The sequence below is a fragment of the Nannospalax galili genome, unplaced genomic scaffold (genome assembly GCF_000622305.1).
Source record: "Nannospalax galili isolate Female #2095 unplaced genomic scaffold, S.galili_v1.0 scaffold1307, whole genome shotgun sequence".
Taxonomy (NCBI): Eukaryota; Metazoa; Chordata; class Mammalia; order Rodentia; family Spalacidae; genus Nannospalax; species Nannospalax galili.
Window position 1 is genome coordinate 712,871 of NW_008357035.1, and position 27,025 is coordinate 739,895.

Here is a 27,025-nt window from a genome sequence, read left to right on the forward strand (position 1 = left end):
CCCGGATAAAAATAAAACTCGGAGGGGCTCCCAGGAATGGAATGGTTTCTTCCTGTGTTTAAATTTCTACGGAAAATCTGACCCGCGTGGCCGCCGCCCCTGGCCTGTGCGCTTATATCTTTAAGGCGGAGGCGGCCAAGTCTGAGCAGCGCGGGCGCCCTGGGGACGCGCGTCCAGGTGGCTGCGGCCCGGCCCGGGGAGGCTCGTGGTTGCACCCGCACGGGGCGCGGGCGGAGCGGAGGCGGCCACGTCCCCTGGGCCGGGGCGCGGGCAGACCCGGCCCCCTGCGAGCCCGCTGCTCTCCCTGCAGAGGCCGCCCGGGCCGTGGACGGGGAGGGCGCGCCGCCCGGCGGTTCCCACGAGTCCGCGACCACGATGAGGGTCCCCGAGAAGTACTCCACGCTCCCGGCCGAGGACCGCAGCGTCCACATCGTCAACATCTGCGCCATCGAGGACATCGGCTACCTCCCGTCCGAGGGCACGGTGAGTGGGGCGACCCACGCGCGGACCGCGCACCTGCACGCGGAGGAAGGCAGAGGGGACCCAGGTGGGAGGGACACGGGCGACTTCACGGCGCAAGGGGGGCTCCCACCCGCGCACGTGCCCCGGGGAACCATGCTACAGCGGGGACCGAGTGCACGCGGCCCGCCTGAGCTCTACGCGTCCCACCCGCTGATCGCAGTGTCCGCCGAGTGCCCAGAGTGTCCCCGGGGTCCCAGAGTCCCCGGGGGGTGCCCAGTGTCCCCTGGCCCCGCAGCACACGGTCCGGGGTTCCCTCAGTGCCCAGCCCTGGGGTGCCCAGGGTGTCCACTGTCTCCAGGGTCTCCCAGCACCCATCCCCAGGGTGCCCAGAGTGTCCGGCCCGGGGGTGTCCAGTGTCCCCCGGGCCCTTCAACACACGGTCCGGGGTTCCCCCGGGGCTGGGCATTGTCCCCCGGGTCCCTCCAGGGCCCAGCCCCCAGGGTCCCTCAGCACCCGTCCCCAGGGTGCCCAGAGTGTCCCCAGGGTCCCCACAACGCCTGACCTGGACCACAACGAGCACCCCCCCCTTCAAATCCAAGGCCAGCAGCGCTACAGGGACAGCCGGGTAGTGGCTAGTGGGGGTCAACGGCAGGGAACAAATGGCTCCAGTGGGTACACCAGCCCAGCGGTCCCACCTGTCGGCAGGCAGCGCGAGAGACTCACAGGACTCCCCCAGGAACTTTCTACCCAGAGGCAGCTGCCAGGCGCCACCAAGACAAGTTTGCAACCTCCGTGTCCCCGCCCTGCGCCCTCGAACGCTGCGGGTGGAGTGGGTCACCTGGTTGGGGACCCCAATGCAGAGGTCCTCTGTATAACCTCAGCACTGTCCCTGGGGCCAGACCCAACGGGTCAAAGGTATCTCTAGGTGCAGAATTAACCCCTGAGAAGTTTGCTTAAAGGATAGTTTCCCCAGGGCTGGGGCGGGGGCGGGGCGCTGCAAGCTGCAGACTCCTTTCTCCTCTGGTCTCTCCAGCCCCCTCAAGGTCCCTCCCCAGACTTTGCTCAGGACCCAGCAGGGCGTCTCCAGCCTAAGGCTATAGCCTGGGGTTGGAGAGCCAAGGGCCCAACGTGAGGATTGCCCTTGCCCTTCTCGACCTGGGGCTAAGAGCCAGAGGGGTACAGCCAGAAAGGCAGATTGGAGCAGTGACTGGGCAGGTGCTGGCTCAGGCTTGGGCAGACCTGACACTCATGGGTTCTCAGCTGAGTGACAAGTAAGAAGCGGGGGGCTTGCTGAGCGGTGCACAGAGCTCTGGCGAGCCTGGGTCCCGAGCAGCTGTTGATGGACTGGGCACCTTTGTCATACACAGGATGGGATCACACTTAGCAACTCAGGGGCACATTTGAACAGAGCCAGTCAGGTGCCAGGCCCTGCTTAGCCCCTGGGCACCCAGAGGGAGCTCCAGACAGGGAGGGCCCCACCCTTCCGGAACTTAAGGAGTTTTGATGGACTGTTCCTCCGTTACCAATGACAGGGACAAAGGACAGTCCCTCAGCGTTGGCCAGGGCTGTGTCTTAGCTTGTTTAACTCATAACAGTGTGGGGGAGGTGCTACTATAACAGATGAGGAAGTTGAGGCCCAGAAGGGCCAAGTGACCACCCCCTCCCAAGTCACCCACCAGCTGGAAAGATAATGAGGAGGGACCAAGACACAGAGGCCACAGCAAGCCTGCTTAGGAAGGGACATGGTGGGGGCAGGAGCTGGTGGCAGCCATGATGGGGGACCCAGTGAGAACTCCAGCTAGGGGGTCCTGGAGAACAGTGGTGGTCAAGTTAACAGAGAGATGTCACTCTAGAGGTGACTCCATCAGATGGGAAGAGACTTGGATAAGAACAAATAAGCAGAAACTTAACAAACGGCTCTGGGCACTGGCATCCCCATTCTGCGACCTGGTGCTTGTCCAGACCCAGGACCTGTAGGGCCCCTCAAAACCAAAAGGGGTTGCAATGGCCTTGCTCTCGTTAGGGTTTTCAACGGTCCAGAAACACATGGACCAGTCCAATGAGGCCCATGAGGCCAGTGACACACAGCTCTTCCTAGGCATGTACAGGCTAGGAGGGCTGTAGGAAGAAGTCTTGCTCTAGCATCACACTATAAACTGTATCTCTGGATCCCAGGACCATTCAGTGCATGGAGGCCTGGTGACCAGGATGCTGAGAACTCCGCCCCCCACACCAACTGCCATCATTAGTTATTACCCTGAGTCACCCAGCAAAGGTAGCTGTAGAGGGTCAGAGGGTATGGGCTGTACATCCTTCCCCCAGAGAGGCACCTTAAACGTGCTCGAATGGGTCTCGGAATAACTGCCTGTCCTCTGCCATCCAGAGTTCAAGGGGGAAATTGCTCATTGATTCTGTCCAAAGAGGTTGGTGGCAGGAACAGCCAGAAAGCCGAGCCGTCGTGACTGGTTTCCTTGAGTTTTCTTTGTACTGATCTTTGGATGTTTTTACCTGATGGCACTTAGTGGCCTGAGATCTGTGTGTTCTGAATTTTCCAAGACCCAGAAAGACTTGATGGGCTGGTATCTGCCCACCTGCTGGGACAAGGGCACAGGCTGCTTATCTGCCATCAGAGATTTCTGTTTATAGACTCCTGGGTAGCCTAGTGATCGGAAATGGATGGCTGGTGCTTATGAGTCAGGCAAGAAAAACTTCTGGAATAGAAGTGCAATTTCAAATTGATGTTCCTCAGAGCCAGACACGGTGGCTTATGCTTGTAATCGAGCACTGGAGAGTCTGAGACAGGAAACTTGCTGAAAGTCTCAGGCCAGCCTGGGCTACAGAGTGAGACCCTGTCACAAAGCAAAATCAAATACCCTGATGTTCCTCTCAGTCTGAAATGCTGCCTCCAAACCAAAATCAAGTTCTTTGTTCTCTGATTTCATTTCTCCTATTTTTAAAGAAATTCTGAGGTTTTAGAATCCCTCAACTTCAGCCCCAGAGCTTGTCACCCTGGGGAATGACCGAAGGAGCTGAGCTTTCAGTCAGGAACATTCAAGTACGTGTAAATGCTGCCTCCCCTCTCAGCCTGGAGCCTGAGGTGGGTTGGAGGGACTGGCCCCCGCGTGGGCCAGCTATTGCCTGCTTTCCCTGTTTGTGGCACAGGGACAAGGCTACAGCTCTTGCTGTTGAAAGAGGCCATTGTCCTCCAACATTTTTCCAGATGGCCTCGGAAGGGTCTATCCACCACCTTTCCTGGCTTCCCCAGGGAAATGGCTTCGAGGAACACTTGCCCCAAATTCAAGAGACAACTCCATCACCTTCTGTCCTACAGGTGTCTGTGACCTAAATCAGGAGGGTTCGTTTTTGTTTTTTGTTTTTTTTTTTTCTTTTTAATCCCGTCTCCATCTCACAGATAAGAAAACTGAGTCTCGGGAACTGGAGGACTGGCTCAGGGGTTAAGAGTACTTGCTGCTCTTGCAGAGGGCCTGGGCTCAGTTCCCAGCACCCACAGTAGGTGACTCACAACTGCCTGTAACTACAGCTCCAGGGATCCAACTTCCTTCCTCCACATAGGGCACACACTCACACAAAGAATAAAAATGAAGTTTGTTTTTTTATAAAGAAAAGAAAATTGAGGTTCATAGTAATGCGTGCACACACACACACACACACACACACACACACACACACCCTACAACCCCATAACAAGTCATTAAAGAGAAGAATAAGAAGCCTCTTGTCCTCCACACAGGTGCCCCAGGAATCCCCTTTTTGTTTGTTTGGGGTTTTGGGGGGGTGTTGTTTTGTTTTTAGTCAGGGTCTCCCTGTAGCCCCAGCTAGCCTGGAACTCCTGTGTACACCAGGCTGGTCTCAATCTCACAAAGCTCCACCTGCCTCTGCCTCTCAAGTACTGGAATTAAAAGGGCACACCCCATGCCTGGCATACCTGCTCCTTTCTTAACCACACACTTATTAAGCTTGGAAGCTTTCTCAAGCTTTGAGTTGGAAGCTACGTACAGAGTCTAACCCTCTCACTGCAGTTTACACAGTTACATCCCTCTCACTGCAGCTTACACAGTTGCCTTTTCATCCTGTTCTACACAGAGCACCAGGCAGCATTACCTGGTGCCTTTAACAGCATCTGTGGGATTTGTTCTATCTTCCTCTGTCTTCCCAGCTCAGCTCAGAGAAGCCCTGCAGATCCTGCCAGTGGGTACAGAGAGCACTTGGCAAAGTACCCACAATGTTTGGGGGCATGCTGTCTGCAGGGGCCTACTGTAGATATTTCCAGATGATCCTTTCCAACAACCATCCAGGATTGCTATTAACTAAGGGAACTCTCAGCAGGCACAGAGGGGCTGTACTGTGTTCATGAGGTGGCACAGCTAGTTCAGGGCCAAACTGGTCTCTGAGCACAGCGTAATGAAGCCCACCTTGGTCCTCCAAGTCCTCCTCCAGATTGGCAGGCCCCTGTGGGGAGGCCTGATGGGGCTCTATACTCAAACTGAATCTGAACCCTGCCTCACCTTGAGGAGCCCTTGGTGACTCCCTGAGCTCATTTCCATCTGTCTCTCTGGAAGGCTCTGACTGTTCTTTTTCTCTATGCATTTATTACCCCAGGTTCAATAGTAGACATTGTTCTGGCGCTAGGGAGAGGTATTAGGGCAGCCCCTGGTCTAGCCTCGGGGGCTTGGGGCTGCAGAGTTAGGAACTTCTTGGAAGGTGGTTGAGTTGTGCCCCCGCCCCGCCCCGCCCCGGCTCAGGAGATGTCCTGGCACCTTGGTTCCTAGACATAGGAAACCTGGAGACCAGGTCCACCTAGAAAAGGCTGAGGGAGTTGAAATGGAGGGAAGATGAGAAGGAGGGCGGGAGGGAGGGAAGACAGGCTGCAGAGCTGGGGAGAAGGCTGGAGGACAGGGTGCCTCTTCATTGAAGGCCCAGGGATACTGAGGAAGGAGGGACAGAAAGGAGATGGGGGCTCAGGGTCCCCACTGTAGGTGCTGTTATTGAGTAGGATCTCAGGACCCTGTTTAGAGATGAGGCTGAGGTGGCTGTGCCTCTGGAGTGGTCAGGATACCAGCCACTGCAGACATACCCTTGGCCCCTAGAGTGTGTGTCCACCTTGTTGGGCATGCTCATCTGCTGGGCCTGACCCTGGGGACTCCCTGCATCCCAGGGTCTGCGCTGGGGCCTGGCTCCTGCCCTCTGGGCACCTCTAGCAGCCAGCACACCGTGACTTTGCATTTCTCTGCCCTTCCTGGGATTCTGAGGAGTACCTGCCCTTGGCCCCAGGATGGAGCAGGGCCACAGGCATGGCCCCCAGGCGCCTGGCCCAGCACGTTCTAGGCTGACTCTAACTTAGCTGCAGAGCCCTCATCAACCTAGTTAATCCTCCTGGCAGGAGGCACCCTCCCAGCCTCCCAACTACCCAGAGTGCTCTGGGCTTCAGAGCCAGAGAGAAAGGTCTCCAGAAACTGACAGCCTGCTGTCTCCAGACCCCACTCCAGCCTCTGCTTACCTTTGTCTTGTAGCCCAGGAACTGCATGGCAGGACAGGTCCTGGCTGTGTCCTTTAGCACGAAGGTAGAGCTGGGCTCTGGGGAACAGTGGACAGGAGTTGGCTGGCCCCCTCTCCCATATGTGCCCATCTCAATTTCTTCCAGGTGAGTGGACCTGGAGATAAGGCTCCCTTCGTAGGTAAAGTATTCAGAGATAGAGCACTCTGTCTTGAGAAAGAGTGCACCCTAAGTCCCTGTTTCTATGAAGGGCACGAATGCCCTGGGTGTTTGGACAGGATCTGAGGCTGGGCCCAGTCCCCCTGACCATGGGTCCCTGCCCCTGACCAGGGGTCCCTGGCTTCACTAGGCCTATTCCATTGCATAGTTACACAATTTTCTGGCCAAGGACAGATGTCTGGGTCCACACGAATTTGGTCCTTTCCTGGGCCAGAGTGTCACTCCTGCTGTCCTCAAAACCCAGCCCTGATCTGGGGATGTGGCTTAATTGATAGGGTGCTAACATAGCATGCATGAAGCCCTGGGTTCGAACCCCCAGTATTGCATAAAACAGGGTACAGCTTCCACACCTGTAATCCCAGTACTTGGGAGGTAGAGGCAGGAGGATCTGAGGTTTAAGGTCATCCTTGTCTACACAGCCTCAGTTATATAAGACCTTGTTTCGAAAAAGAAACAAAACATAACAAAAGCATCCCTGAGCTCTCCTGAGGCCACATAGGTATGGGCGTGGCCATAGCCTATGAGCACCCAGAAGTGACAGTGAACAGGAAGGAGTTCCACTGGGAGCACCTTGTGCCAACCATCCACACTGTCCAGGTCCCCCAGAAGGTCACCAAGGCAAGTGGGACAACGAGCCATGGAGGAGGATGTTAGTGGAGGGTTTCCAGCCTCTGGGTGGGCTGTGCCAGCCATGGTTCTGTGGTCTCCAGGAGCTGTGGTCTCAGGTGGGGAGTCCCCTGACCCTGAGAGCCGGGCCTTTGGCTCAAAAGCCTCCTTGATGCTCTGGACTGAGATACAGATTCCCTATGGCCCCCTCTCCCTTATCCCCTATTACTTTCAGAGTAGCTGAGTCCCCCTTCAAGTATCACAGCCCACTGTCGGGGTAGGGAGCAGGAAGGGGGATCACCTGCTGCTCCAATAGCTATTCAGAGTCACCGGGTAGCTGTGCCCCCCCCCCGAGGCCCTGGATGGCCCCCCTGAGTATGGAGTGGGGAACCTTCCAGATTGCTGGTGGGTCAGGTCAAGGTCAGGTCAAGACCAGGTTTCTGGGCATTGACAGAGCTTGAGCCATTGGCACAGGCCTGGGTGGGATGGAACAGGTTAGGGAGGTAAAATGTCCATGGTGGCTGGAGCTGCGGAGGAAGGCATAGGGCATGGAGGGAACGGGGGTCCTGTGGGTAGGGCTACAGTGGAGAGGGAAGCTGGGCCTCCTAGGGAAGGCTCAACTTCCTGTTGTTGTTGTTGTTGTTTGGGTTTGGGGATTTTTTTAATTGTATTTATAATTTTTATTTTATGTGTATGAGTGTATTGCCTGCATGTGTGTAAGTGCACCTGTGTTGTGCAATGCCCAAAGACGTCAGAAGAGGGTTTCAGATTCTCCTAGAACTGGAGTTTTGGACAGTTGTTAGCCATTATGAGGGTGCTAGGAATCAAACCCGAGTCCTCTGCAAGAACAATCAGTGCTCTTAAGTGCTGAGCCATCTCCCCAGCCCATAACTTCCTGTTGTATGCCGGGGGAAACTGAGGGCAGGAGCTGTACCTGGTGTGGAGAGGAGGGTTGGATCTCCACACCAGCTTAGGGTCTCTCCAGGACACATAGTTCGGGAAGGTTTCTTAGAGGAGATGCGGGGGGCAGGCAGCTATTCGCATTGAGCTCTGCCTCCAACCGTATCTGGCCTCCCATGCCACCAAGGAGGACCTAGTTTTCTGGTGAGGTCCCTGCTCAGGGCATGAAGGGAAGGGACAGCGTGCCTGCTGGATGGACCCCGAGAAAGAAGCTGCCAGAATCAGGTGGTCGGTTGGGCTGAGGCCAGCTCTGAGGACAGCTTGGTCATTCTAATCTGTTCCTTACACCATGCCCCAGTGTGGTCTCACTTCCTGTCCCTTGTTGCCAGAGCCTGTCTTACTGGACAATCTGTCTGCTCTCCATAAGCAGCAAAATCCCCAGGAGTTCCAGCCACTCTCAGGACGGCCCTGCCTTACTGCCGGCACGGAACACCTGGCTTTTTCTTTTTGTTTGTTTGGGGTTTGGGGGTTTTGTTTGTTTGTTTGTTTTTAATTTAGACAGGCCAAACTGTCTTTGAACTCATGTAGCTAAGGCTACCCTTGAAACTCTTGATCCTCCGTCCTCCACTTCTCAAGGACTAGGGTGACCGCCAGGCACCGCCCTGGCTTTTAGACGGCACACCTCCCTTCTCTCGCACTTGTTCCCGTGTCTCCTTGAATAAACAAGGAAACTAAGCAGGGCAGATGCTGTTGGCCCAGCCCAGTCCCTCATCCACTCCAGAGCATCCCCAGACAGTCCTGGATCCCTGTACCCGCCCCCTCTTCCTAAGTCACCCTCTCATGCAGGCAGGGCAGGAGGAGCCACCCCCGGCAGGGAAGGACAGGAGCAGGTGAGGACCACAAAACATCCTGAGGTACTGACTCTGGGTGTACACCTCAAGGTCCCAGCAGGGTCCCCGGCAAACAGAGCTGCTGGGGACTCACCTGCCTCATTCTAGCACCTCAAGGTCACCTCTCGAATAAACTGTTTGAGCCCAAGCTGTGCACTGGGGTCAGGTTTGTGGAGGAACCAGGCTGAGTGTGAACAAGAACCTCACACATGTGAGATCTGGTCACATGCTGGATGGTGGTCCTGGAGACACGGTGACTCTGCCTAGACACTGACTGTGGGTAACAGTCAGGCATAACTTGGCACCCCCGTGGGGGGGCAGTTAGTGGCAAGGACCCCCCATCTAGAGGCTACTCCATGCCTGCATGTCTCTCAGAGTCTAGCTTGCAGCAGGCATTTATAGGGATGTCTGTCAGTACTACACAGTGCAGGTCCTGGGAACCCTCAGATTCTGAAACTCACACATGCTCAAGTATCTTCTACACTAGGGTGCAGTGGGGCTGGAGAGATGGCTTACCTTCGATGTACAAGGACCTGAGTTCAGATCCTCAGCACCCACATGAAAGAGCTAGAAGGACCTGAGTTCAGATCCTCAGCACCCACATGAAAGAGCTAGAAGGACCTGAGTTCAGATCCTCAGCACCCACATGAAAGAGCTAGAAGTGATGGTGTAACTATAACCCCAGCCCTGGGGAGGCAGGAGACTGGCAGAGCCCTAGTGTTCACTGGTGAGCCAGCTTAGCCTAATTGGAGAGCTCCAGGTTCAGTGAGAGACTCTGTCTCAACAAGGTGCAGGCCAGAGAGATGGCTCAGTGGTTAAGAGCACTGGCTGCTCTTGCAGAGAACCAGGCTTGGTTCCCAGCATCCACGTGCAGCTCACAACTGTCTGTAACTCCAGTTCCAGGGGATCTGGGACCCTCTTCTGGCCTCTGTGGGCATCAGGCACACACAAGGTACACACACACACACACACACACACACACACAGACAAAACACACACATAAAATAAAAATAAATAGATCTTTACATGAGACAGAGATCACAGTAGACACCTGTTGTTGACCTCAAGTTACCACACACATGCGTATCCATAAATGTACACACACACACACACACACACACACACACACAAAAAGGAGGGGATAAATAATATGGTACAGTATTTGCACAGAACCTACTCACACTCATAGTCACTTTAATGAGGAAGAAAAGGGTGTGCCTGCACTCAGTATAGATGCAGGTTAGTTGGGAATATTTTCTACCAGATGTCGGTTAGACTGTGGCTGTGGCAGCTGCGGTTATGAGGCCCACCGTGTTTGTTGAGTGACTAAGCGAGTCAATGGACGAATGCAGTACGGGGCCCTGAGCACGTTCCCCAAAGCCCCATCTGGACCAACTCCGTGCTGAATTCATCTCTCTTGTCTCTGTAGCTGCTCAACTCCCTGTCCGTGGACCCCGATGCGGAATGCAAGTACGGGCTGTATTTCCGGGACGGCAAACGCAAGGTGGACTACATCTTGGTTTACCATCACAAGAGAGCCTCAGGATACAGGACTCTGGCCAGGAGGGGACAGCACAACGACACGGTCCTGGGGGCCCGCAGCGTCAGGCAGGACCAGCCCCTGCCTGGGAAGGGGGGCCTGGTGGATGCAGGCTCCCCCGAGACCCCCATGGATTACCACGAGGATGACAAACGCTTCCGTCGGGAGGAATATGAGGGTAACCTGCTGGAGGCAGGCCTGGAGCTGGAGCGTGATGAGGACGTGAGTGTGCCTTCGCGTGGGCTGGGGACGCAGGTTGGACGTGGGTTGAACGGGTCTGGCTGCACGTGGCATTGGGGGCAGGCTAGAACCCGCTTCCAAGCAGCTTTGGGAAGCCCCAATCGGGCCCTCCTCCTCCCTTGCCTTGCATGTGCCTGAGGCGGAGCTGGCCGGTTGACCGCGACCTGCAGGTCACAGCACTTCCTGCCTCTGCTCCGCCCAGCGCCCGGCCTGGGAAGATTTGCGGGGTCAGGGATGGAGCACAGAGCTGCTCTGGGGCTTCCTGGGTGACTTAGCTCTTCTCCATGCCTGGAGAAAAGGAGATTGGTCGGGCAGATTCCAGGGGTCCCATCTCTATAACACTGTTCTGGAAGCCTGCTCTCTTGCTTTCTCTTGCTAAGAGAAAGTCCTAGAAAGAACAATCCTCTTGTCTCTTATGCCTGCTTGCTGTGGTGACTGAGGAGAATGACCCCATCAACTGCTGAGTCAGCCTCTTGGCTGATGGCTGTGTGGGCCTGGCTCACCTCTTACCCTCTCTGTGCACAAGCACTCTTGCTTACATGAGTCTGTGGGGAAAGGCCCCTGATCTGCAGAGCTGTCACTGTGGGTTATCAAGAAGCAGTGAGAAGGGGCAGGCGGTGGTGGGTGCCTCTAATCCCAGCATTCAGGAGCCTGAGGCAGGAGGATCAAGAATTCAAGGACAGCCTGGGCTATATAGCAAGAAACTGCTTAAAAATAAAACAAGTGGGGCTGGAGAGACAGCTCAGTTGGTAAAGTGCTTGACTTGCAAGCACAAAGACTGAGTTTGGTCCCCAGAACCCATAAAAAGCTGGGCACGGTGGCACACGCCTGAGACCCAGCACTGGGGAGGCAGAAGCAAGTCAATCTGTCATGTTTACTGGCCAGCCAGCCTAGACTACCACCTGAGGTTGTCTTCTGACCTATGCACACACAAGCACACGTGCACCTGCACATACTGAACACGTGCACACAAATTTTAAAAAGGAAAATGAGAAAGTTCAAAAGGCATCTCACACAGGGGAAGGGCAGGGCGGTCAGCAAAGGGTTAACAGGGGAGGCTGTTGAGTTGGCCCTGAATGTTTGAAATAAAAATTGGCATTGTCTGGAACTTTATCCCCGAGACCCACTGTGTCCTTAAATGAGTGTGTGTGGGTCAACAATAACAATGACTTCAGAGGATGCCCACCCCAAAGACAGAAAGTTAGGACTTGTGCCGAAGACACGTGGGAATAAACACGCAAAGGTTCCACAGAGACTTCCTCCCTCCTCCCTCCTCCCTCCCTCCCTCCCTCCCTCCCTCCCTTCCTTTCTGTTTTTTGTTTTTGAGACGGAGCCTCACCCCATAATCCAGGCTGGTCTCAAACCCATGGCAATCCTCCTGCCTCTGCTTCCCAAGTGCTGAGATTGCAGGGTTAGTCACCGCCCTTGACTTGAGGAGTGTCTGTCTACCCTGACCCTGTGGGCTGAGGGTACTGTCCAATGTGACTGTCTCTGAGGACACTACCCACCTACACAGGGTTGGACCACCCAGCAGGGGCCTACAAATCCCTCTCAGGGTGGTTCCTGTTGGAGCTCCAGGGTTATACGGGGACTCCTGGGAAGTTGAGGGGATCGGGCAGCAAAAGTTTGAGGCCAGCGAGGACTTACAGGGTCCCCCACGCTGAGGTTGGCAAGTAGATCATGGCGCTAGTCTTCCATGAATTCTGTCACTCTGAGCAGGACAGTCCGTGCCTGGGTTTCTCATTGTCCATTCTGAGGCCATAAGTGGAATTTATTGGGCAGTTTGTTTTCTACCTAAAGGAAGGGATGGGGTCTGTTTGAGCTGCAGATCTACCATGCTGACCTGCACAGCTATATGTCTTGCATGATTCCCAGACTCTGTCTCTCCTGGACCTCACCTCACCCCTGCTCTTACCTAGTCCTTCTGAACTGAGGGCCTCAGTTTCCTTGTCTGGAAAATGGAGAGAGCAACAGCCTTCACACATTGGGTTGTCATGGGTGCATCATGCAGCATCTGGCACGGGGCACATCTTTGGTGACTGGAATTCTGCTGTGTCATAACTGAGGGCAATACGAGGGCACACTCCTACAGCTCAGCACCTGAGAAGCTGAGGCAGGAGGATGGTAAATTTGAGTCCAGCCTGGGCTACAATTGCAGCTGAATTACAGTGTGTGGGGCAAGTGATATTCTCTCTCCTGTCTTTGCAATGAAAATCAAACACACAGATTTTCTCTCTCTCTCACCACAAAAGACCAAATTTTACCAAAATCTCATGGGCAGTTTAGCTCTAGTGCTCAATAAGTCTTTTTAGTGGTTGGTTAGGGCCTTTTCATAAAATGGCTGAGATAGCTCAGCAGTTAAGAGCACTGGCTGCTCTTGCAGAGGACCCGGGTTCGATTCCCAGCACCCACATGGCAGCTACGAACCGTCCTTAACTCCAGTTCCAGGGAATCCGATGCCTTCTACTTACCTTCAAGGGCATTGCACAACATGGGTGCACCCACATACATGCAGGCAATACAGTCATAGAATAAAGAGAATAATTTTTTATAAAAAAGGAAATATGAACCGGGCGTGGTAGCACATGGCTTTAATCCCAGCACTCTGGAGGCAGAGGCAGGAGGATCTCTGTGAGTTCGAGGCCAGCCTGGTCTACATAGTGAGTTCCAGGCCAGCTGGGGCTACAGGGAGACCCTATCTCAAATATAGGCAGGGGTGGAGCTCAGCTGTAGAACATGCCTGACAAGCACAAGGCCCTGGGTTCAATCCACAGTGCAAAAAGGAGGGAAACAAAGGCACTACAGGGTGCTGTGTACAGATACACAAGACAACTCAAGTTTTCTTAGTTTTAGTTTTGAAAATCTGTGTATGAAGGTGTGCCTGCGCATGTGTGTGTGTGGAGACCAGAGGCCTTCCTCTACCACTCTCCACCCTTGTGTGCGTGTGTGCCTCAGTGTGCATGTGCTGGTCAGACCACAGCCTCGGACGCTGCCACCTTCCACCTTTTTGAGGCAGGGTCTCTTAAGCAGCCCAGCCTTCCTGGCATCTAGCCTCCCATCCCTCATAGGAGCCCTGGGGTTACAAATGTCAGATACTGCTCCTGGCTTTAAGTTGTTTCTGGAGATTTGAACTCAGGTCCTAAAGCTTTACCCACTGAGCCATCTCCCCAGCCATCCACCTTAATTTCTGAGACGGGGTCTCTCACTGAACCTGGAACTGGCCATTTCAGCTAGACCGGTTGGTCGTAAAGCCCCCCTCAAAATCCACCTGTCTCTTCCCCCAGAGCTGGGCTTACAAGTGCATGACACCATACACAGCTTCTTTCTTCTTGGGTGCTGATCCAAACTTGGGTCTTCATGCCTGTGCAGCAAACACTTTACCCACTGAGCTGTCTCCCCAGCCCCAAGTTTTCTAAGGGGCCACGCTGAGTGGCCTCCCTGCTGAATTGAAGTCATCACCTCGTTGGATAGGACCCTGCTGGGAGACTCGGGGGCCTCAGGACCGGAGCCATGAGCAGCTGCTGCAAACCAGCCTCCTGGGTGGAACAGAAGCTGGGTCTGGGACCCACTGTTTGGCCATGACAAGGCTGCCCAGATTAGCGGGCACGGCTGGGGTTGGGTTTGTTTCAGGGTGAAGAGTCGGTCCACTGATGAGCCACTCCTGGGGTGTGCTCCAGTTACAGGCAGCCAGAAGGCTGGCAGATTTGGGAACATGAGAGCTTGTAAAGGATCAGCTGGGTGCATGCTTACTCAATTTGCCGCAAAATTCTGGGTTTACTTGTTTTTCCAAGGGGGAGAAAATTTGCAGATCCTGCCAGGTACTTCAACACCCAGTCCCCTCCCTGCACCCTGTGTTAGAATTTCGGCCTTTGAAGCTGGTCTCCCACCCAGCACCACAGACATACGACATAAGGACAACCCTGGCCTCTGCTGAGCTGGCTGTGACTCCCGTGTCCTGAAAACCAAAACTGTCCCCAGGATGTTGCTGGGCATGCCTGGGGCCTCGAATCCCGCCCCCCCGCCCCCCGACACACACACACACACACACACACCCCGGCCCAGGGGTAGAAGGAAGGGCCGAGGAAAAATAGCTCGGATGGGGACCAGGTCTGCTGAGTGGGCTGCTGGCCGCCTGTATACTGGCCTGGCCACCATGCAGCCTTATAACCGCCAACAGCCCAGCACTTGTGGCCTGGTCTTATTGCCTGGCAGCAGCTGGTAGGTGATCATACGCTGAGCAGTTTCTGCTGTTACTGAACTTGGGGGTCCACAGTGTATACCCCCAAGAACCTCCTGTCCCTCTTCCCGATGAGGTTACATTGAGTAAATCTCCTCCCCCCGCCCTTTTTTTTGTTTTTGAGACAGGATCTTACCATGTAGCCCTAGCTGGCCTGGAACTTGCTATGTAAACCAGGCTGGCCTCAAGTCTCACAGAGATCTGCCTGCCTCTGCCTCCCGAATGCTTGGATTAAAGGTGCGCACCACCATACCCAACATTTTTCTGCTTTTTACTGTTAATTGGCTGCTTTAATTGCCTTTAATCTTAAGGATGGGTGATCCAGCTTGACTCCTTAGGCCATAGACTGTGACCCCAATTTCAGTTAACGCTGGGAGCAGTGGTCTTAGAGCCCCATGCAGACCAGAGCCCCTCTGTGCCTGCTTTTTCTAACAGGCTAACTTACTGTTGGGAGGTACCCAGGATATGTGGCTTGTGACTCTGCCAGGGGACCACGAGTGGCTTTTAACAACCAAGTAACAATTGACCAGATGTCAGCTTAGGACAGCACAGATGTTTTCTCTTCCATTCTGGAAGTCTGTCAGAAGTCAAGGTGTGGGCTGCCTCCTGAGGCTCAGGGGAGGGGAGGACCCTCCCCCGTCCTGTACCTGGTGGCTCTGTGCTCCTTGACTCCAGGCTCTATCCATCTCACCCTCATGCCTCCCCTGCTGAAGCCTGTACGTCCCCTCCTCCCTGCTACAGCCACTCTATTTGGGGCCCACCTAACCCAGTATGGCTTTATCTCAGCCTGCTTACATTTGCTAAGACCCTCTTTCCAAATAAGGACACATCTACAAGTCCTGGGTCGCAGCATGTGTGTTGAGGGGCACTGTCTGCTCAGCCCACCCCATAGATATAGCTCCACCCTGAAGGGGGGATGGGAGTGGCTGACTGGCAAGCAGAGCTCCTGTGTCAGTGAGCAGAGCAAGACTGACAGCTTAGACGAGCAGGCGGGCTGCCTTGGGATGACCTGCCTCCGCGTGGGGCCAGGACACACCGGGGCTTCCCCCCATGGGCTTATCCAAATGTGGGCTGTGACTGTCACAGTCCTGGGGTCCTTTGCTGTCTCCTGAGTCATAACAGAGCACCAGATGGTTCCAGAGAAGGACACCTACCTGCTGCTCCATCCCCCAGAGGTGGTCCCAGGCCAAGGTTCTAGAACACCTCAGAGAGAGGCCAGGAGGGCAGGAAGGAAGATGGCCTTTGCCAGCCACTGCACTTGGAGGGTCGGGGACCCCTGGATGACCGCATGGGGGGGAGCGTGATGGCACAATTGGGGGGTGGAGCAGACACTCATCCAGCAAAGGGGAGGCCTTGCACTCTCCCTCTCTCTTTCTCATACTCCCTCCTCCTCTACTTCCCCCCCACCTCTGTTTCTGACTCTCCCTCCCCCTCCTCTCCCTGTGGGGCCAGCTTCTAAGGTTCCCATTAAAGAGACAAGAGAAATTTGTAGCCAACATGTTTTCCTGCAAGAAAACCCATTAGCATTTTTGAAGGAGCCTCAAAGCCTGCTGGGCGATATTTATGTCCACCGGGTCATTACTGAGAGCAACACAAGCTCAAGTCCTGGCTGTGTTTGCTGGGGGTGGCTGGGGCCCTCACTGCCCCGACACTGCACTTGACCCTGGCTTTGGCAGATTCCACTGAGGCCGTAGACCCAGATCCCCACCAGCATCTGTTTGATCTCAGGCCACTGCACTTATGCCAAGCTGGGGGACACGGGGAGGGGTGCCTCTGAGCTGCAGTGAGGTGCAGAGTTAGATCTAAGTACATCGTGTAGAACAGGCTTAAAAGACCAGTCCCAGAGCTCTACGTGGAGCTGTTCCCCTTAATGCCTGTAGCCCCTGGCAGCCTCCCTCAAGAACGAACAGGCCTGTTGCATGCTGGGATGCCGGAGCTCCCAGTCCAGGCCCCTTGGAGTTCGCACCCCCAGCTTTCCTACCACAGGTCGCTTTCTTTGGCTCCAGAAGGTTGGAGACCCCCGGAGCTTCTTGAGGGTCAAAGCAGTGCAAACTGTCGCCCCTCTAACCTGATTGTGCAGAAATATACTTTCATGGCTGTGAATTCTGGATTTGTGTGTGTGCAGGGGCTAGTGTGTGAATGTGTGTGTAGAGGCCCAAGGACAGCCCCCGTTGTCCTTCATCAGGTCCTGTCCACCTTGTTCTTTGAGACAGGGCCTCTTACTGGCCTGGAGCTCGCTGATTAGGCTAGACTGGCTGCCCAGCCCCCAGGGATCCTCCTGCTGCCTGCCACCCCCCAGCACTGGCTTCACAAGCATGTCCCACTATGCCCGAGAAAACTTTTTGTGTGTGTACGAGTGTATTGCCTGCATGTATGTGGGTGCACCGTGTCGTGCAATGCCGTGGTGGTCAGAAGAGGACTTCGGATTCTCCTGGAACTGGAGTTAGGACGGTTTGTAGCCACCATGTGGGTGCTGGGAATCGAACCCGGGTCCTCTGCAAGAGCAGCATTGCTCTTAACCGCTGAGCCATCTCTCCAGCCCTGAGAATTTTTATATAGATTCTGGGGACCACATTCAGCACTTCCCCCAACTGCACCGTCTCCCCAGCCCTAACGGCTGCGTCTTTAAAGTTCTTGCCAGCCCAGTGCTTAGCTTGCCCTGGGCTGGGGGCAGGCAGGCGGTTTTGGGTGAACTCTTTTTTAAAAAAATATTTTATTTATAATTTTTATTATATGTGTGTATTGCCTGCATGTAGGTAAGTGCACCCGTGTCAGAAGAGGCTGTCGGATTCCCTGAAACTGGAGTTAGGGACGGTTGTTAGCTGCCATGTGGGTGCTGGGATTCGAACCCAGGTCTTCTGCAAGAACAGTCGGTGTTCTTAACCACCGAGCCATCTCTCCAGCCCCCTTGGGTGAACTGTTAACCATTGTGGCAGCCTTCTGAGGTCTCTTTGTGGCCAGGCCCAAAGGAGCCCTTCAGCTCTTCCGGGAAATCTGTCTGCTGTTCTTAGTACTCAGGGATCTTAAGTGGGCTGAGGCAGGGAGGCTCACGGGAGGACTCAGCAAGCGTGTCCAACACACTGGGCTGCCCTTGCCTGTCCCCTCTTTTCCTCCTGCTCTCACAGGAGGTATTTGCCCACCCACCTAGCATCAGGATTTTAGTTCTCAGTCCAATCCTTTGAATTTCTAGAAGTTCTGTTTGGTTCTTTCCCAAGTCTGCTGTGTCACTTTTTAATGGTTTCCTGTCCAGTGCAGACCTTCCTGTCTTGACGTTTATATCTTTAAATGAGGTGAGCAGAGCTGACCTGTCATCCATCTAATGTGTTCACAGTCTCCAGCCAAGACCATGTCCTTAGACTGTCTATACCGTGGGCTGGGCTTGCTTTCCCTGTGTCCCTGGGCTGTCTACACCCTTGGGCTCTGCTTGCTCTCCCTGACAGTGTCTGCCTACCCCTGGACTTGGCTTTCTCTTAGAACCTTGTGGGGTTTCCCAAGCCTGGGATGCACTTGCCCAATTGGGAAAGGCGGCTACGGTCAGGGTGAAGTCCTCACCCGTCTCAGGTGTTTGGGCTCCGTTCCTCCCCTTCTCTTCTCCTTGCTCTTCGGGATGAGCCAGGGCAGTGGGCATGCTCACAGGAGGCTGGGGGCTGAATGGTGGACTCTGCCCATTTCCCAGGTGTAAATCCTCCCCCATCCTCACACTCTCCCAGAGCCACCAACCTGCTACCCTAAAGTCCAAGGAACACAGCTGTTCCTTTGTAGGGACTCTGCAGGACCATCTGAGGGGGCACTGCTCCATGAGGGAGAGTCTCTACGCCCATTCCTTCCCACCTTGAGTGGCTGGCACTGAGGCCGGTTCAAGCCAGGCCTGATCACACCGACAGGTAGCTGCCACCCCGTGAAGACACGGTTGCTCTCGGGGTCTGTTGCTCTCACTACCTGCCCAGTTTCTAGATGTTCAGACTCTTACAGGTGTTAATCTTTTTTTTTCATTGTGGCCAGCATTTTTTTTTCAGTTTTCCAAGGAGGGTTGCCTCGGGGAGAGATTGTTCGGCCTTCAGTGGAAGCAGAGGTGTGACTCGATCTCACCTAGCAGGCCTTGGGGCCAGGCTCAGCAGGACTGGAGGCGAACAAATCCCCGGCCACACTCTTGGCAAAGCGTACCTGAGCCTGGTTCACCCACTGAGACCCAGTCTGTGGCTCCCCAGTGCCCAAGACTCAATCTGAGAAGAGAGTCGAGATGCTAAGAAATCCCATTTTAATGGGTGGGCAGTTCCACCCCCGATACACATGTACACCCATACACTCATGCCATGGGAAGTCAGGTTTCCCTCACACTACAAACGGACTTCAGTACATGCTGCGCACACATTGGTTAGTACACAATGCTTCTCCATCCAGGCCCTTTCTGGTGACAACATATCTCAGCCCCATGAACCACACCATGTCTCGGAGCTGTGTGAGTGGAGGGGTGGAGCAAATGAGGCAGATGAGTCCTGGGCTGAGTTCCCACACCACGCCTGCTGGTTGAGCACGCAGGCCAAGTGTCTGCAGACCTTCCCAACCCCTCATTCGTGTTCACCCATGGGGACACTCTGAGGCGGGCAAAGAGGTCTGAGAGAAGGAACTGGGGTCAGATGCTGGGGCTGGCACACAGTGGGCGCTCGGTAGAGACTGGCCCCTCCCTCACCTCTCTCAGTCCCTGGATACCTGCAAATTCCTATTCTGTGCTGTGTGCCCTCTAACATCCAAGAGACATACCTGAGTGAGCCAGTCTGCCCCAGCTCACATCTGTATAGGGGCTGGTGCCAGTGGGAAAGGCAGGCAGGCTTCAGGGCATTGGGTATCCCCGGGCTGCCACGTTGACCAGTACACAGGCCCGCAGGCAGTGGGGCAGGGATGGGGCCCTTGGTGTCTCTTCTCCCTCCAGGAATCCCTTATGGGATCTCTGTGGTTTTTTGTTTGTTTTCGTTTTTATTGAATTTTGGGGAAATTCATACAATATATTTTGATCATATTTAGATTCCCTCCTCTATCTGTAACCCCCTTACTAGCCCCCTGCCTAATTTCATATACTCGTGTGTGTGTGTGTGTGTGTGTGTGTGTGTGTGTGTGTGTGTAAGGCCTGTAGAGCCAAATTTATGTTCCCAAATGCCCTTCAGTGTGGGTCCATGCACTGGAGCCTGGTTGACCTACCAAGAGTCACACCCTTAAAAGAGACTGGTTCTCCCCTTCCCAGCAGCCATCAATTGCCAGTAGTGTCTCAGATAGTGTTGGGGTTTCGTACCCACATCCCCACATCTGTGCTGGGGTTCTGTTGTCTAACCTGAACTTGCATGGCACTTGTGCATGCTGTGACCATTGCTGTGAGCTCTTAGGAGAAACTGCCCAGCTGTCTGGAAAACTGTCTCCTTGTGGTCATCCACCACCGCTGGCTCTTACAATCTTTCCGCCCCCCTTCGGCAGTGATCCCTGGGCCTTGGGAAACAGAAGTTTGCTATAGGTGTCCTATTCAGATGACCACTCTGCAATCTCTTTTTTAAAATATTTTTTTAATTTTTTTATGTGTATGAGTGTATTGCCTGCATGTATGTGAGTGCACCCGTGTCATGCAATGCTGCGGAGGTCAGAAGAGGGCTTTGGATTCCCCTGGAACTGGAGTTCAAGCAGTTTGTAGTTGCCATGTAGGTGCTGGGAATCACGCCCGAGTCCTCTGCAAGAGCAGTCAGTGCTCTTAACTGCTGAGCCATCTCTCCAGCCCCCCACTCTGCAATCTCTTATTCTCTGTTCGGTCCCCAGTTGTGGGTCTCTGTGTTAATCACCATCTGCTGCATAAGGAAACTTCTCTGGTGAGAGTCGAGAGATGCATTAATCTGTGGGTACAACAATTTAATATTATAACTATTTCGTAGAATAATAGTATTAGACTCTCTCCTATGGCCTGTGTCCCGAATAGCTACATGTTCCTAGCCCTGATACCAGTGTCAGGTATGGGCTTCATCTTATGAAGCAGAACTTAAATACAATTAGACAGTGGTTGGGTCCTCCCATAATATTGTGCCACTGTTGCACTGGTGGACGATCTTGCCAGGCTGTTTGTTGTAGCTCACAGGAGTCACAGCTGGGTGAGGATGATTGATTTTCTCTTCAGGTAGCATGCACAGCACCTCCCAACATTATAAAAGCCAGACAGTAGAGACGAGGCTTTGAAGTCAGCACCAGCTTGATTTCTCCTTGTTTGTTCTACATCTCGTGTATGCAAGCAGTGTCTTCAGCAGTAGGGTCTTAGCGTCACGTGCTGGTGGGTAACCAAGAGCACCCAGTATTGTTTGAGGGTCTATTGAATGCCTGGTCAACAAGCTTCAAAAGAGGGAGTCATTCCTGGTATTGGGCTTTTGTTTGCTAACCTGTGGTGTCTAGTAGGGGCATATAAATATATGTTTAAGAAATTTCTATAATAGTAGGTTTCCACATAGCTTTTTTTTTTTCTTTGAGACAGGGTCTCACTATGTAGCTCTGATTGGCCTGGAACTTGCTATGTGGATCAGGCTGGTCTCAAAAGCACAGAGCTTGGCTTGCCTCTGCAGCCTGAGTGCCAGGATTAGTGTATGCCACCATGCCCAAGCTCTGTGACTTTTGTTTGTGGTCTCTCTCTTCTCTCTCTCTCTTTCCTTTATCATTGTTATTTCTGAGACAGTGTGACAGTGTCTACTGTAGCCCAGGCTAGTCTTGAACTTGCTATGTAGCTAAAGCTGACCTTGAACTCCTGTTCCTCCTCCTCCTCTATCTGGGATTACAGGCTGTACCACAGTGCTGGCGGAAGTTGTAGTCTTGTTTTGTTTGTTTTGATTTTGACAGAGTCTCACTCTGTAGCCCAGGCTGGCCTGAAAACTCACTGTGTAACCTAGGTTGGTGTCATGCAACAGCATTTGAACTTATAGCAAACCTCCTGCCTCTCACATGCTGGGATTGTAGGAGTGAGCCACTATGCCCAACTGAGAAGAAAGAACTAGAGGGGTTGGAGATACGGCTCAGCGGTTAAGAGCACCGGCTGCTCTGGCTGAGGACCCAGGTTCAGTTCCCAGCACCTAAGTGGTGGTCAACAACTATCAGTAAGTCTGGTTCCAGAGGAATCTGACTCCCTCTTCTGGCCTCCATGGGCATAGCATGACATGAATACTTGCACGTACATGCAGGCAAAACACTCACACATAAAATAAAAATAAATAAGTCAAAAGAATTTTCAAAAAAAAACGACAACTAAAACCAACTCTAGTGAGGTCAGATTTCTTTACATCGGGCTTAGAGGCACTGAACTGTTCGTCTGCGTTCTATACAGACTCAGTTCTGACCTTCCCAGGTCCTCTGGCTGGGGACCTATACAGTGGCCTGGCCAGGTGGTGCCCTCCCTGTCTTATGTCCATGAATCTGTGACTTCAAATGCCTTTGGGACCAGCACCAGTCCAGGAACAAAACCTTTGAGGGGATCTGGCCATCCCCCAGGCTCCTTCCAGTGGGCTGTGGTCAGGCTGGCTACCACGTTTTAAAACATCTTAGTGTATTTTTGCTGAATGGGTCCCACGACCCCTTTTCCAAATCTCACCAGATGTTTCCTTGGGAGAAGCCCTGTTGCTCACGTCAGCAGGGCTCTCTTTCCCAGGGAGAATTTTCCTGGGGAGAATATTTTGGGTCCTTGCGTGCGGGCAAACACTGCTCAGAGATGACCCAGGGCTACAGTGGGAAAAGCTAGGCTTTGCCACACGTGGGCCGCAGCGACCATCTCTCCTGACTCAGGGGTGTCCCATGACATCAGCTTGTGAGTCACTGGGGCTGGGGACACGCTCTAGCAAGGCCGGCTGAAGCAGGCGTGGTCTCGCCTGCCTAGTGCTCAGGGAGAGGCTGTGCTGGGCTCCTTCAGCCCCTTGTTCGGGCTCTGTCTGCAGGCCCAAGACTGGGTCTGGACTCCTAAGGGCACCAGAGCCCTGACTGCAAACCAGGCCTCATATCCCCTGCTTTATAGATGAGGGAACAGAATGGGGACCAGAGACCACTTGCCAGAGACCACCCAGGCTAGCTTCTGGTTAAAGCCTCCCAAACCCATGCCACCATGGGGAAACCATGGAAAACAGAAGGTCCTGGAAGCCCCAGGGTAGCCTCTCCTATCACAGAATGAGATGTATCTCTTCACACAGGGAGGCCAGGCATGTAGACAAAAGCCCTCCAGCCCTGGGTTCTGGCCTCCCAGGCGTGCCCAGCACCATGCACCACTGAGCCTTGGCCCTAAGCCCAAATGCCTGAGTTCCCAGTCCTGCTGTCCCCCTCGAGGGGGCAGCGCAGGGTCCCAGTTGTGGGTCTGAACTATAAAACGCCCCTTACCTCTCAGGCAGGCTCTGGTACAAAGCCTCACAAAGATCCAACCCATAGATGTCTGAGCAAAGCAGAATTCAGGCGGGCCTGACTCCATGGCCCCGTTGCGAAACAGTGTCTGCAGATGGAATTGTGTTAAGCATTTGTTGCTGAGAACTCCCTGGCGGGAGCCAGATAACCATGGAGGAAGAGGTTGGGATGGTATAGCTACAAGCCAAAGAATACTTGGGGCCCCACGAGCTGGAAGGAGCAGGGACCCTACAATCCCCAGAGGGACCACAGCCATACCACAGCTAGATTTGGGACTTCTGTGTACATTCCCAGTGTCTCAAGCCAACCAGCTGGGGGCATTCGTTAGAACAGTCCAGGGACACTAATGCAACAAGTTAGCAGAGATTGTTCCTCGGTGCCTCAGTTTCCCCAGCTGTAAAAGGTCCAACAGCACGGTTGGTGGGACCTGCCCCAGATGGTTGCTGAGAGGAGTCAGTGAATGTGAGCACAAGGGGTGTGTAGACAGGGCTTCTGCAGGAAGTGGGCGGCGGCCTTCCTGGGCATCCTTCATTCATCTCTTGATTCGTTGATTCATTTGGTACTTGAGGCACACCTGCTGTGTGGCAGAAGAGGAAGGTCAAAATAAGAAGGTGGTGTCACTGGAGGAGGGCCTGCTCTTAGGGAACGTTCCCTCCCTTGGTATGTATTTGTTCTGAGGCAGGGTCTCCAATAGCCCAGGTTGGCCTGACACTCCACGTGAGGATGAGGATAACCTTGAACTCCTGGTCTTCCTGCCTGGTCCTCCTGAGAGCTGAGATGTGCACCACACCCAGTGCACATCTGGGGATGGAACCCAGGGCCTGATGCATGCTGTGTAAGCACTATACCAACTGAGCCACATCCCCAGCCCTGAGCTGCCTCTTTCTGCCAAATGTAAGCTCTCCCCGCTGTGGACAGCCTTCCCTGACATTAGATAATTAATGATTGATGATGATGATTGATTGATTGATTGATTGATTGATTGATTGATTGATTGGAGCCAGAGTCTTGCTATGTAGCCCAGGCTGGCCTAGAACTCACTGTAGCTCTAGACTCCCCACAGTCCTCCCGCTTCGGCCTCCCAGATATTTTCTGAAAGGTCATCCTCAGGTGACATGGACCTGGTGCTTTAGGCCCACAACCTGAACTGCACTGATTGTCTGGGCCACACACTTGGCCTATGGTCCTGAGGTAGGGCAGGCCCCGCTGCAAGCCCCCTTGACTCTCAGAACAGTGCACAGGGGAGGTCTGTGGACTCTCAGGCTGCACTCCAGCAGGGTCCTGTGGAAGGTCTGGATGGTGCCCGCATGTTCTGTCTCCTAATGAAGACCATTCTTCGAAGGACATGTGTCTCTGTAGAACTCTGAGGCCTAGGTGTGGCAGTCTCATCCTTGGGCAGCACAGCCTATGTCTGAATTGGTTGGATGCTGCCAGCTGTGGGGGACTTCTCTCCAGGCCTTGATGTTCCCCTCTGGAAGGTTCAGCTGGTGGTAAAGATGGGTTCTTATGAAGCCTTGGCTCAGTTGCCTGTCAGTGGCCCTCGAGGCCAAGCCTGACAGCACAGACGTAGCTTGCTGGCACTCTTGTGGGTGTGATAAAATACCTAACAGAAGCAACTTAAGGGAAGGCAGGTATTTGGCTTATAATCCAAGGGGATAGCCCACTGTTGAGAGACATCAGGCACGTTACACCACAGTCAACTGCAGATGGGACTGGAGAGATGGCTCAGCGGTTAAGTGCACTGGCTGCTCTTGCAGAGGACCTGGGTTCGATTCCCAGCACCCACATGGTGGCTAACAACTGTCTCTAACAGGGGAATCTGACACCTTCTTCTGACCTCTGAGGGCACTGCACGACACGGGTGCACTTACATACATGCAGGCGATACACTCATACACATTAGAAAAAATGAAAACTTTTTTAAAAAAGAGCATGGACAGATGGACACTGTGCCCTGCTCTACCAGCCATTTCCACCCCTACAATCCGGGATCGCCTGCCCAGGGCACAGTGCCACCCACAGTGGGCAGGTCTTCCCACTTAGCAAGACAATCCCCCGCAGACATGCCCCCAGGCCACTCTAACCTTGACATTCCTTCATTGAAACTCCCTTCCCAGGGAAGTAGACAGACCTAACCATCCTGTTTGTCCAAGTTCAAAGTAGTTCCTTTTAAGGACCTGAACTTGAACTCTTGGTGACCTGGTGTCAGGCTGTCGATTCTTTGAGGATAATGGTCACAGACAGGCAGGGAATATGAAGTTAGGCTGACAGCAGGCAGAAAGGGTAGCAAGACCCACAGGGGTGTGCGCCCAGCAGGCCCTGAGAGCCCCAGGTCAAAGTAGAGGGTTGTGGGCCTGGAGTCCTGAAGGGTCCCCTGTTGTAGCCCAAGTTCTTTGGGGTCTGTCACTTAACCCACTGAAAATGCCTGTGTTTTGAACGCCCTGAGATTCCAGTGTTCCCCTGTGATCTGGGGCCCCCTGTGCCCTGCACAAAGAGCTATGTACAAGGAAGGTCCCAACCAATACTGGCTGTTCTCAGGGTGGGGTTGATGACCGACGAAGGCAGAAACAGCCCCCCCACACACACACAGGTCACAGCAGGGGGCCAAGGTAAAAAGGGGTTCCAACCGCCTCACCACCCAGACTGAGACCCCCCCTTCTCTCTCAGACCAAAATCCACGGCGTTGGGTTTGTGAAGATCCATGCACCCTGGCATGTGCTCTGTAGGGAGGCGGAGTTTTTGAAGCTGAAAATGCCAACTAAGAAGGTAAGTAGGGGCATTTCTATTCCAAAGCACAAGTCTTGGCATGAGGGCACCTGGAGGCAGAATCATCACCACAGCTCCTCATCACTTAGAAGAGCAGAGAGGGCATGGGGACAAAGTGGGACAGATCCACATCTTGAAGCATCTAACCCTGCTCTGGATGGTCTTTAGAGACACTCACTCTATCAGGGGTTGGAGAGATGGCTCAGCAGTTAAGAGTACTTGCTGCCCTTGCAGAGGAATGGAGTTTGGATCTCAGAACCCATACGGGATGGTTTAAAGCCACCTGTAACTCCAGCTCCTGGGGATCCACCACCCTCTTCTGGCCTCCGGGGGAACTTCACACATGTGGTGCACATACCCACACACAGATACATGCACATATACATAAATAAAAATCTTTAAAAAAGAAAAAAGAGACCATAGCCCACAGCCCCCCAGGGGAGGGTCCACGAAGAAATGCTGCCAGCCCAGTTCCAGGAATTTGCTATGAAAATATAGTTTGGCTTTGATGCCTGTGGGATCAACCAATAATTTATCAGATTCTATTTAATTACATTTCCTAGCTTGCTGGGATTTTTCCTTTTAATCTCTGAAATTTTTATGGCTACAGAGCAGCTTGCCAGGAAGCTGGGCTGAGAGTCATATTTACATGGGTGGATGGAAGGGAGAGACCCGCTGAGGCTTCTCAGATCCACCAAAGCCACTGGGATTATGACTTTGGAAACAAAAGGAAAGTTTTGGACGAATGTTTTCTAGAATGTTTTATAGTTGAGCTGTTGGCCCGACTCTCCTAAAGTGCTAAGCTCTTGGAGTGCATTTGAAACAGAGCAGGGAGGGGGGCACGCTGGCCCCCCAGCACTCTGTTCCCAGGACATGTGAAGTGCTTTTCTGACTGTCTGAGAATGGACCCTCTGTCTTAGTGACTTCACACTTACTGTGATAACATACCCAACAAAAACAACTTACCTAATGATGGAGGGTTCAGTCCATCAAGGTGGGGGAGGCACGACGGCAGGACATGAGGCAGCTGGTCACGTTGCATACACAGGAAGCAGAGAGAGATGTGTGGTGGTGCTCAGCTCGCTTCTCCTTTTTGTTCAGTCTGGGACCACATTCTGGGTGGGTCTTCCCTCATCAGTAAACCTAATCTAGAAACTCCCTCACAGAGGTTAGTCTGTGGTGATGCCCGAGCCTGTCAAGTTAAACAGCAGTTAAGCATCACACTCCACAGTCAGTGACCTGTGTCCCTGCCC

The 27,025-nt window shown here is 53.7% G+C and overlaps 1 protein-coding gene and 1 long non-coding RNA gene across 4 annotated transcripts in view; one reads left to right on the plus strand and one right to left on the minus strand.

Moving 5' to 3' along the window:
* Positions 1-138: 138 nt before the first annotated feature.
* Ano1 (anoctamin 1) overlaps positions 139-27,025 on the plus strand; it is a 105,760-nt gene continuing 78,873 nt past the window's right edge. For both annotated transcript variants that reach the window (XM_017794834.2, XM_008854969.3), the window contains exons 1-3: positions 139-483; positions 10,022-10,354; positions 25,674-25,772. In XM_017794834.2, coding sequence (XP_017650323.1) covers positions 376-483; positions 10,022-10,354; positions 25,674-25,772 — 540 coding nt within the window. In that variant the 5' untranslated portion in view covers positions 139-375. The remainder of the gene's footprint in view (positions 484-10,021; positions 10,355-25,673; positions 25,773-27,025) is intronic.
* On the minus strand, positions 20,445-26,861 carry LOC108490029. 2 transcript variants are annotated; one of them, XR_001872078.1, is made up of 3 exons: positions 26,739-26,861; positions 22,986-23,580; positions 20,445-20,482 (listed from the first exon to the last, which is right to left on the minus strand). It is a non-coding gene; the product is annotated as an uncharacterized LOC108490029 (long non-coding RNA). The 2 variants fall into 2 exon arrangements; XR_001872077.1 differs by having other exon boundaries at positions 22,986-23,583.